The sequence below is a fragment of the Myotis brandtii genome, unplaced genomic scaffold, assembly GCF_000412655.1.
Source record: "Myotis brandtii unplaced genomic scaffold, ASM41265v1 scaffold1038, whole genome shotgun sequence".
Lineage (NCBI taxonomy): Eukaryota > Metazoa > Chordata > Mammalia > Chiroptera > Vespertilionidae > Myotis > Myotis brandtii.
This window is the reverse complement of record NW_005353490.1, coordinates 876,944-888,735: the sequence shown is the minus strand read 5'-3', so window position 1 is coordinate 888,735 and position 11,792 is coordinate 876,944. Positions and strand designations below refer to the sequence as shown.

General features: G+C 43.4%; 1 protein-coding gene and 1 long non-coding RNA gene across 3 annotated transcripts in view; one reads left to right on the top strand and one right to left on the bottom strand.

Moving 5' to 3' along the window:
* The window catches only part of NAAA (N-acylethanolamine acid amidase), a 23,628-nt gene extending 12,787 nt beyond the window's left edge, over window positions 1-10,841 (top strand). Inside the window, exons 5-10 of one of the 2 annotated variants that reach the window (XM_014537857.1) lie at window positions 2,061-2,233; window positions 2,382-2,444; window positions 3,144-3,210; window positions 3,602-3,630; window positions 6,955-7,070; window positions 10,581-10,841. In XM_014537857.1, coding sequence (XP_014393343.1) covers window positions 2,061-2,233; window positions 2,382-2,444; window positions 3,144-3,210; window positions 3,602-3,630; window positions 6,955-7,030 — 408 coding nt within the window. In that variant the 3' untranslated portion in view covers window positions 7,031-7,070; window positions 10,581-10,841. Of the gene's footprint in view, window positions 1-2,060; window positions 2,234-2,381; window positions 2,445-3,143; window positions 3,211-3,601; window positions 3,631-6,954; window positions 7,071-7,863; window positions 7,904-10,580 lie in introns of those variants that run through there. The other variant, XM_014537853.1, reaches the window with a different exon arrangement.
* On the bottom strand, window positions 8,716-10,585 carry LOC106725725. The gene is made up of 2 exons (XR_001361651.1): window positions 9,626-10,585; window positions 8,716-9,503 (listed from the first exon to the last, which is right to left on the bottom strand). It is a non-coding gene; the product is annotated as an uncharacterized LOC106725725 (long non-coding RNA).
* Window positions 10,842-11,792: the final 951 nt, after the last annotated feature.

The following is an 11,792-nucleotide window of genomic DNA, read 5'->3' as shown; positions in this document are numbered from 1 at the left end:
TTGTGGGCTTTGTGCACAGTCTTGTTGTAGTTAAGCCTTGATTGTTGTAGGTAACACTGGGAGGGATTGACCTCCAGGCCAATTGGCTGTGAGAATCAGCTGTGTCTGCAGTGGGAGAACTTCTGTGCTGGAGACACCCCTCCGGGGCAAGACTTGCTTCAATGGGGCTTTGGTGCTCACTGAGTCTGCCCCCTGAGTGTGTCCTTTATGAATCCGAGGAGCTGCAATCTGGATGGTCCCACTCCGACCTGTACAAGTCTTTTTGTAAACATATGTATCCATTTCAGTTGGGTCCATGCTTAAGGATGGAATTGGTGGGTCATAGGTAGATGTATAATTAATTGAGGTATATAAATAAGTGCCATACAATTCATCTATTTAAAGCATGCAACTCACTGGTTTTTTATATACTCACAGAGTTGTACAACTATCACTACAATCAATTTTAGAACATTTTCATTCCCCTTAAAAGAAACCCTGTACTCATTAGCCGTCACTGTCTATTTCCTCCATCTCCTGAGATAAACATAAGGTACATGTTCTCACCACAATTTACCTCTGAGTGAAATAAGTCAGCCCTGCCTCCAGTTTTTCCTACTGATGTTCTTTTGCTTTTTTCTCATACAGTTCTGTTAGAGGAATGCATGCTTTGATAGCAGTTGGGGGATGGTATAGGCAACAAATAAAAAAAATGAAAATGTTTCATCAGTCCTGTTGCCTCACTTTATAATTTTGCTGAGTTCAGAACAAATTAACTCAAGTCTGAATACCTCCCCCCTAACAGCAGTATGTATGATATGTACAAGGCAGGGAAACGCCCACATGTCCCTGCCCTGGGATGGTGGGTTATGGTGCTGAATGTGGTGCCTTTGCAGACACGAATATTTTGAGTTGCTCTTTAGTTTGACCATATCCTCACCCTGCCCTTGACACTGTGCCTCAGTGGTGTTCAGGATGGGTGAGCAGAAAATGTACTGCTTTCGCACAGGGCGAGAAGGTTGATTGTGAAGGCGCGGGTGGGACGGGCAGGCCGTCCACTGCAGGACATTCCTGTGCAATCAGCTGGAGGAGGGTCATACTTGGAAGCTGAAGATCAGGAAAGTGATTCCCTAACAGTCCATGGGAAGTCTTCATGAAGCCCCAGGGGTCACTGAACACCAGTTCAGCTCACTACTCTAATGTAGCAGCACTGAGCCTTTGCCAAACCTTTCCATGGAGCTAGAACTCTCTTCCCCATCACCACTCCCAACCCCGCAGCTACCACTGTCACCACTCTAACTTCTGAGTCTCTTTGGCCTCAGCTCACGTGATACCTTCCTGAGATGCCTCCTCGATGCCATGGGTGAGGATGGTTCCCTTGCTCTGACTTCCGTAGCATCTTTTCCTTGTTGACACTCATTACATTGCATCACCATTTTCTGTTGATTTTCCTGTCATCCTTAGAAGTTTGGGGAGAACAAGGCTGGGTCGGTCGTATTTACTGCTGTCTCCATACCAGCATGGTGTCTAGCACATAGTAGGTACTCAAGAAATACCTGTGGAGCCCAGCCGGTGTGGTGCAGTGGTTGGGCGTTGACCCATGAACCAAGAGGTTACCAGTTCGATTCCTGGTCAGGGTACATGCCCGGGTTTCGAGTTCAATCCCCAGTGTGGGGTGTGCAGGAGGCAGCCAATAGATGATTCATCATTGATGTTTTTATCTCTTTCTCCCTCTCACTTCCTCTCTGAAATCAATACAAATAATATTTAAAAAATACCTGTTGAAAGAGCAAATGAATGAGGAAACATGGGGAGTGGTCTGCCTAGAAAAACACGCGGCCCATGTTTTCTGAGCTGGGCCTAGAGCTTGTCAGCAGTTCTTCCCTTTTGTGAGAAAAATCCTGTGCAGTTGGCTCCCCGCTGAGGTTTCTTCCATTTCAAGAGTCCTGATGACAAGAGGATGAAGTCAGAGCAGTTCAAGGTTGTGATCATGGGTTCAAATATCAGGAGGATGTGCTTTGGACCCCTTGGCCATCGACTGGTGTGACTGATGATGCTAACGCAGGTTTGTCTCTGTTCAGACCCTGAGCGAATCGGAAAACTTCGAAGCAGCTGTTGACAAACTGGCCAAGACTCCGCTTATTGCTGATGTGTACTACATTGTTGGCGGCATGTCCCCCCGGGAAGGAGTGGTCATCACGAGGAACAGAAGAGGCCCGGCAGACATTTGGCCTCTAGATCCTTTAAATGGAGCGTGAGTAGAATGAAAGGCTCTGCTCATTTCGCATTAATAATCTATATTTAATTGATGAAACTGGAGGTATTTTTCATTTTTATATATTTCTTCTTTACTTAATGTCTCCAATGACCTTGGAAAGATAAGATGATGTGCTGTGTTGTAGGTGGTTCCGAGTGGAGACAAATTATGACCACTGGAAGCCAGCGCCTGCGAGGGATGACCGAAGGTGGGCCTCTCTCTGCTTCCCAGTATATTCTGTGATCAGGAGAACGTACCCCTCCTTTCACAGGAACTCAAGAGAACTACAGGTGCTATCCCCTCCCAGAAAATATACCTGGGCCCCCTTGCCAGTGCCAGGTGGCGGTGAGATAGAGCGTGGTGGGGAACACGGGGGAGAGCCTTTTAGTAGTTGGTTGGGTATTGGGAACGTAAGGTTGGCTCTGGCTGGTGGTGGGGAAAAAAGATGATTTCGGTTCTCTTGAGTCTCTGTTCAGTCATCTGTAAAAGGAAAAGGTAGAGCAAGATTCATGGTTTCTATGTAAGACTTTTTTTTGGAAGGAAAATCTTTTTCATACTGAAATAAATAACTAGACCAGTTGGGGGCTTTTGTTGTCCCTGCTAATTTTGCAGCTTCTGTGGTTGTAAGTCAGTGCGTCCCCAAAGAGCAGATATTCCCCTTGGCTTTACGGCCCCTCGGGGTTTGGTGGCAACTGTTCTCCCCAGCCCAGCTTCAGTGGGTGCGACTGTTGGACTCATTCCACCGAGGGGTTCTGGGACTAGGGAGGAAACATGCTTGGGGGCCAAATCTGTTTTGAGGAAAGGGAGGTAAGGAGGCTGGGCCTCCCACTGAGTCTCCCCAAATGAGAACTGGTGGGACTCAGGGTTTCCTGAAGTGCCAAGTGACCTTTGACCATTGTCCTTACAGAACACCCGCCATCAAAGCCCTTAACGCCACGGGCCAGGCCAACCTCAGCCTGGAGGCCCTCTTCCAGGTAACTTCGTTGGGACGCCCAGTTTTCGCTCAGGATGTTTGGTGTCTTTGTTAGTAGTGATGTAAGAACATTTTCTCCTGTAAAGTCAAGCAGATGTGGTAGAAGCAAATGCTAGAATAAAAGTTTTACCTGGTTGAAAACATTTTTTTAAAAGTCAGATGACATTTTCTGAATTTGCTTCTGTGGGTTGAAGTATCTGTCTTCACCTACATTTTTCTGCGTGTTAGAAAAAGGGACAGATGTGATAAATGGTCATTGTTTCAGAGGAGAAAGGATGCAGAAGTCTGTAACTGTCACTCTGAGACAGGCCGAAGTGTTAAGGGGTTTTATTCTTCCTGTATGGATTTCTTCTCCACTCTGACAGTTTGTAATACGGTTTTCTCCTGTGCAGGTTTTGTCGGTGTTTCCGGTGTATAACAAGTAAGTGGCATCTGTTCACATCTGTTCTCACGTCACCCCAGAAGGTGGACTCGTGTGCCCTTTGGCTCAACAGGGATCTGAGGGCTCCTGTGGAGCAGGCTTTCTAGGTGCTGTGGAAACAGCAGGGAACAAAACAAAGTCTGCTCTCACGGGACTCGCATTCTGCTGGCCCAGGAGAGGTAGATAAACAAGTATGTCATAAGTCAGGTGACAAGTCCACCAAGAAAAACAAAGGTAAAGAAAAACAGAGCTGTTTTCATCCTAACTCTGTGTGGGAGCCCCTTCATTTCACTGTTAGATCTAAACTTGAGACAGCTTTGGCCTCCCTTTGTCTTCCTGGGGAGGTTCTGCTACCCTGGGCTCATTCCGCAGATCACTCAGTATCTAAGTTCCCATGCCCTTGACAGTCCACAGCCTGGGACTTTACCCACCTCGTTTTCTGAAGTGAACCACTGGGCTATCACCACCACTGCCACAGGAAGCTCTTAGTTAAAGGTGAGAGGCAGCCACCTCCAAACTCGTAGGAGGATCTGAACTTCACCATCGCCGCAAGGCTGGTCAGCTCAGCCTGCTGGTGATCGTCCCCCTCCGGGTGCTTTCTATGGCCTTACTCACACCTGAGGCCACTCACGAGGAGTGCTGGCACCTTGTTTTGCTTCTGTGGTAGGACTTAACTGACTAAAATAAAGAGGAAGCACCTGCAAGTCGATACAGAGTTTTAGCTTCTGCTCAATACATCCCAGAGCCGAGCATTGCCTACCGACTCATCAGTCTCACTTCTGCTTTCTCCAAGACAGGAGTATCAAAATAGTATTCTTCAAGAAATAGCGAATGCAGGTAAAACCTGCAAAGTGGTTTTTAGTTTCAAATACCCAATGGCTTTTTTTTAAAAAAACAATCCTCTTTTACACAAGCACAAAATAGGGGTTTTCCTGATGGCCTCTAAAGTAACTCGTATATGGTGCTTTAAGGTTTGTTATGTGTAATGACATTTGCAAAACTGGTGTTACTCTTTTTACTTGGTACAGTAGTAGGAATATATATCTCAAAATACCTGTTCTAAAGTTTTTTTTTTAATGGCCTGATAAAAAGATGAATGCTAAACAGTTTGTTCCAGAAACAATATTCTAACAACCAAATACAGAAAAACCAAATTACCTAGTCAGTCAGTATTTTACCACTCTACCCAAATGAGCTACTTGGGTAACAAGTGGTACCCAGTGGTATGCTAGTAAACTAGCTGTTTGGTGGGGAGCAAAAAACAAACAAAAGACCCCCCTGATTTATAGTATTTATTAGCTCCCATGGTATAAGTACTCCTACCTGGGAGTACTTATTTCAAGCGTACAGTTGATTTATAAATGTCCTGCGTATTTAACAGCTGGCTCTCACCAGCCTGTAGGAACTGACTCCAAATGCAACACTGGCTGTACCCTTTCTGGAAGGGCACAATTTTGCCCTTTTTGTGTTTATTCAAAAGATAGGGGTTAAAAACCTGTTTTTGTGTTCTTATAGTTTTTTTTCTTTTTTTAAATAAATCTTTATTGTTCAGATTATTACAGTTGTTCCTCTTTTTCCCCCCATAGCTCCCCTCCACCCGGTTCCCACCCCACCCTCTGCCCTTACCCCCTCCACTGTCCTCATCCATAGGTGTACGATTTTTGTCCAGTCTCTTCCCGCACCCCCCGCACCCCTTTCCCCCCGAAAATTGTCAGTCCACTCCCTTTCTATGCCCCTGATTCTATTATATTGACTTATAGTTTTGAAAATAATTATATAAATTATGAATATATATTTTTAAATTAGTATTGTAATAAAATACTTATGTTTACTTTAATAAAGCATTCCCATGCTGTGAGTAACCCTTATAATTTTAAATAGCTGCATAGCAGTAGAATGTAGTATAACTGAGTTAAGCATTTTCCAGTTGTTAGGTTTTCCTCTATGAAAGCTCTGAAATAAACACATTTGTGCAATTCTCTCTCCGCTTTACACCCCCCTCCACCCCCAACTTTTGAATATTTCCCTTGCCTGGATTCCCAGATGTGGGGTTACTAAGTTAAAGGCTGTGAATGTTGAAATGACTCTGAAATGTTTTGTCGAAATAGAATGTTAGAAATTATAAACAGTTTACGGAGTAGCATTTTTCTCTGTTGTGTAATTGAAAGCCCAAGAGGAACTGCATTTAAAGAATAATCACCACTAAACTTTAGACAATAAATAAATTTTTTTAAAAAAAATAATCACCACTGAGCCAGAATTAACACAGATCCCTGACTCTCGGGCCCTTTACTGTATGAGGTTAATAGAAATAAGCCTGAACAGAAGTTAGCTCTATGCTGTGCTGTGCTATAAAATTACACTCACCTGCAGTAGAACTCCATGCTCTGCTGTGGCTAAAAGCAGAGAAAATTTTAAAACCGTGATGGAGAATAGAATTATCACTAAGGTAAATAAGCAGCCAAGGTCCTACTTCAGGAAACATGCCCTTAGTGCTTTCTTTAGCTGGGTGTCTGATTCAGCTGTAGGGCCCAGGGCCACTAACTCTGCCTGTTCCTGAGCAACCCAGCTCCAGGTGCTTTGAACATCATCCCAGCTAGTGTCCAGCACAAGTGGTAGGTGAAGGGAGTGAAGGGAAGAGGCCCTTGTGTGTGCACCTGGGCTCAGGTTGTTGAGGTCTCCTGCTGGGCAGAATGATGCAGGATGTTGAGTAAATGACATCATACTTTCATCCTTGGATTTGAGCAAGTGGGCCTCCTATCTCGATTCCTGAGCCCTGGCCATCCTCGACCCTGTCTTCATATAAGATTCCCCTGGGCCAGGTGCATTTGTCCACCCAGTCTGGCTCAAGTACTCGGCAATTCTTAGCTCATTTCTGTGGGAGGCGGTGGTCTCCTGATGGTGGTGTGCAGCCATTGTGGGCATCCTGTGGCCAAGGGATGTTTGCTGGGGGTCATGCATGAAGCCTAGATGCAAAGGCTGAGGTGTCCACATACATGTCCCCCCACTCCCCAGCAGCGTAGGGCAGAGCAAGGGGTGAGGGTCAAGGCTGGATCTTCCTCAGTGCCCAGCATGCAACTCTGAGGAGTCAGAATTTTAAAATTTGAACATGGCCTTTCACAGTGTCATCAAAATAGGAGGAATGATCACCTTGAGTGTGTGGTCCCTTGAATTATAAATTTTAAATATTCTGACATATGTGGGCCTCTGTTGGTATTCTTACCCTAGGTCCCAAGTGTTAGGGAAGGGCTTAGTATTTTTTTCTCTTCTTTGGAATCCTAGGGAAACTGATGCCTATATAAACATTTCTCTCATTTTTTTCAGCTTCACGGTTTATACTACAGTAATGAGCGCTGCCACCCCAGACAAGTACATGACGAGGGTCAGAAACCTGGGTTAAAAGGAAGTAAGCAGAAGAGTGAACTCACTTGCTATGAAAGGTTTGTTAAAGTTTATTGGGGGGAGGAAGAGGTGTGTGTGTGCTGGTATTTCTCACAGAAGATGGTAACATACTTAACTTTTATACATATATGATGTTATCATATCATTTGTGTCAGATGAATGTCACTATTAGGTATTTATTTTGAGTTGTTTGTATGAGAGCGAATCTCCTGGTGCCTGGTACCCTTTGCTCCCTTATTAAAACCTACGCTCAGGGCAAAGTGTTATCTCTTCACTTATATGGAGAGGAAAATAGCTGGTAGGGCTTACGCGTCCCCAGAGGAATAGTGAGGTAGGCCCATCACCTTTGCAGCATAAGACAGATACTGAGGTCACAGGATGCTTACAGAATTCATTTTAGGCACCAGTGAGCTCAGGGATGAGAGGAGGGACCTGAGGAAGGAGTGGGAGCCCTTTGTGCTGAGACCTTCCGGCAGCCACCTTCTGATAGGACACCTTTCCCTGCTGCAGGGATCTTCTGGAGTTTGTGGACCTGGCTTTGGTTTTGGTCGTTCACTTACCCTGGGAGTGTTAAAAGTCAAAAACAGACTCATAGATAGAAAGCAGGCAGGCCGCTGGGGATTGGGGGGAGGTGGTTAGTGTAGGAGGCAGGGTGAGCAAAAAGAAAACTCATGGACATGGACAACAGTGTGGTAATTGCACAGGGGAGGGGGAGGGTGGAGGTGGAAGAGGGCATAGAGGGATGAATGGTGATGGGAAAAATTCAATTTTTTAAAAAGTCAGTTTTTGAATTAAGTGCATTTCTTTCTCTTTTTTCCCCTTTCTTTGCAGGTGATTTTTAAAAAAATGAAATTCTTGAAGAGCTGCACTTTAAAAAATAAAACAAAGTGAAGGGACTGTATTATTTTACTAGAGGCTCGGTGCACGGATCCATGCACTAGTGGGGTCCCTTGGCCTGGCTTGCGCCCTCTCGCAGTCCGGGACCCCTCGGAGGATGTTGGACTGCTGGTTTTGACCCAATTCCCTGCAGGCCAGGTCAAGGGACCCGCATCGGGCCTCTAGTATGCATATAAGATCTTTGGTTAATCTCTTCCTGCTCTACCCCTCCCCCCCCACTTCCCTCTGAGATTCATCAGTCTGTTCCATGTGTCTATGCCTGTGTGTTGAGTGTCTGCTCTCTGGTGGTCAGTGTGTGTTATAGCTACTGGTTGGACAGTGAGACGGTCTCTTAGGGTTTTATATATATAGGTGAGCAATATAGGCTCCTTCCTCATTAAATTTTTCTACTGTGTGAAGTGGTGGGGTGGGGGGAGCAGGAGGACCACTTTGGAGCTTGTTTTGGTAAAATGGGTGGCAGGCTTCTTCAATTCTTTTCCTGTCACGGTTTGCCTTGCCCCTCCCCGAGCTTCCTCTATCCTGGCTTAAATGACTAACTCAAAGATAATTGGTTTCAGAGGTCAAACTGTATCCCAGCTTCTCACTATAGCATAGCTATGTTGTCATACCTCAGCTTACAAAGAAATAAGTTCTTTGTTCATTATGAAGTGTTTGTGGAAGAGTCTGAGGAAGAAAAATTCTTCTCAAAGAAATGGAGCGCTCTCATTTGAATAGAGCCTGTTTGGTTTGTTAGTCTAACCTTTGATTATGTATTTCCATGTGATGGGATTCTCATTTTGTATAATGTTTCTAACCTGATGTACCTCCTTTTTCTAAATGGCCACTTTCTTACTGCTTTTTGAAAGCAATATACAGCCAAATAATTTCTAATGGTCACTTATCATTAGTTAATAAAATGCTGGAAAAGATGTTGGCGAGGAAAATAAAAATTTCCGAGATATTTAGTGCTGTGTTCTTCCTGCCTTCTGAATAGCTGTCCTGAGCAAGCAGCTCTTGCAGATGTTAAGTGTCAGGATTCAAAGAAGTGCACAGCCGCTTTGTAGAGTTGGATTTTTTTTCACATGTATATGAAAGAAACTTCTTTGGGATGAAGTCAGAAAAGGCTAAAAGCCTGAGAAAAGGAGTTATGGGTATTCTCGTTCAGGGCACCAGTCGAAGGAAGGGAAATGGCGTGTCTGGAAGGAAAAGCTGGCCAGGCACAGGTCATCCTGCCCCATCACACTGCACATCTCTAGTTGCCCGGAATATACAGTTTCTTCTTGGACAGTGTTGGATCAACACTGTTAAATTTCCATCATCCATTGCCCCTTTTAAAATCAAATATCAAGAGTTTACTCTTGCCAGACACATCATACTGTGATTAAAACCAGAAATTTCTACTTATTGGTCAGATGTCATTCTTTTCTTAAATATATACTGTGAGTTTTGGGTGGAAATTTGGGGACTACTCTCAGTTTACCAGGGGAAATGAAGCCCTCGAGAGCTTTGAAGCAGGACAGTCATTGAAGCATCTGAACCTCTGGCTGCTTTTAAGACCTTGGTCCTTTGTGCCATGTGGTTGCACTACAGTGCACCTAGATGTAGGGTTTTTTTTTTTTATTTGCTTGGGATTTGTTGTGCTCTCCAAATTTCAATTTTATTTCTTTTATTCAATTTTGGAAAATGCTTGGTTATCATCTAAGAATTATTCTCCTACCTTCTCCTGAAATCTGAGTAGGTATGTGAGGGGCTATGTCTTAGCCTCTCTGGAATTTTTTGGGGGGGGAGGGGAAAGTGAGAGGAGTGGATTTCTCTCTCAATGATGTATTCCAGGCATTTAAAGATTTCCTCCCTTTAAATCAGAAATATTTCTTCAATGGGTTTATTGAGTTTTTACTATCAAGGATAGTATTTTTTAATGGACTATTTGGTACTTTTTTAAACCTGCCAGAATACTTTTTTCTTTTTTTAAAAAAAATAGCATCTTATGCTTTGCTTTGATATCTTTTGGTAAGTTTCTTACCCCATACTTATTTATATCCTGTTTCTAAATTCCATCTTCAAGTCCTCAGGTATCCAGTTTTGTTGTTTTTTTTTGCTGACTCATCATTTTAACCCCAGTTATGGCTGGGAGAAATCATCCCAGACCCTGTGACCCATGAGGCTTGGCCTTCTTGAAGTGATGCTATAATGCAACCCATTTCATGCAATGCAGGCTCTTGTCATTTTTAGTTTCAGGCTTCCAAATTAACCATATAAGATTATTATTTGGTCACTATTCTTAATTCTTTTAAAGTTGTAATAGCTCATAGCAGATAACAAGATTTTTGAAACAATGGGACATAAGTTCTCAGATTTTTAATTTGATTGTAAACAATTAAATAGAATTCATTTATCCAGTCAGTATTTATAGAATTTCCACAATATGCCAAGCATTGATCTGGGCACTGGGAGTCAGATGGGCAAGACAATTATCCTGCCCTCACAGCACTTAGATTCATTCTTGTAGGAACAGAGGCACAAACAAACAAACGTGTAGGTAGTGATTAGTGTTACGAAGAGAATAAAGCAGTGTGCTAGGGTGGAGGCTGTGGGGCTACTGGGTGACAGCACTGTCCCCCATCCCTATCTCATTCCCACTTCATCTTGCCTCGCTTTATTTCACTCTGCAGGCTGAACTTTCTCCACCTCTCTGTCCCATATCTGGTGAAGATGGTTACTCCACAGCTCCCCAGTTCATATCTTCCTGGTTTAAGAAGCTGAAAAAGAAAAACAAATACACATTCATGGAGGGAGAATTTGGCCCATGTTGAGTGTGACCCCTAGTCCAATCAACTCTAGGCAAGACAGAAACATTTAGAAAAGGAAAAATAAAGTTTACTTACAAAAAGTACAAGAGAACAGATTTCCCAAATTAAAACAAAAACAAAAAACCCACAGAAGTACTTTTAAAATAGAACCTCAAATCACCAAGATTATGACAGTTACCAATGTCTGCTATGGTGGGAAGACAGTAACTTCCCCACATGACTGTCAGTTTCACAAAGGCCATGGTGCGCCTGTGAATGCCAGCATAGCAGAACTTAGAGAGGAAATGGTTTTGGTTAGCTCGTCCAGGTTTGCAGGAAATTCTTGGCTTTATTATTTTGGAGATAAGAACCAGTTAGGATGACGGCAATCTCTTTTCATCTCAGGGTGCAAAGTGCTCTGTCCTACTGGAAGCAGGGCGGAGGGCCAGCTTTTGCTTCTGTAATTCACAAGCTCCAAAAATAGCAGCTGGGGCCCATTCACACCTCAAGGAGGCTTTGAAGAGGGTCACTCTGAACTGGATACACTTTTAAAAGTGTTTACTGCTGCCTAGTAATCTGATTAATCCTAATTACATAGCCATAGAAGTCTACACTGCAGATTCCTAAGTCTTCACACTTGACTAGTACATTATATAAAGCACCTTCATGCCTATTATTTAGTCAATCCTCAAAGCCCTGTGAGAAAAGAATACTAGTGAAACTTACTAAGCACTTATGTGTGCCATCCAGGACCGGTCATTTCCCAAGAGCCAGGCACTGTTCTAACACATTTGCACACACACATATATATATATATTTACATTTACATATATTAACCATTTAACTCCCACAACATTCCTATGAACACAAGGTGTGATTATTATTCTGATTTTACAGGTAATGCAATTGGAGCACACAGGGGTTAAGTAACTTGCCTCAACTCACACAGCTTGAAAGTGGTATAGTTGGAATCAGATCCCAAGTAGTCCAGTTTTTTTTAATTTTATTCTCTTGAGCTTTTTTTTTAAAAATATGTTTTATTGATTTTTTACAGAGAGGAAGGGAGAGGGATAGAGAGTTAGAAACATCGATGAG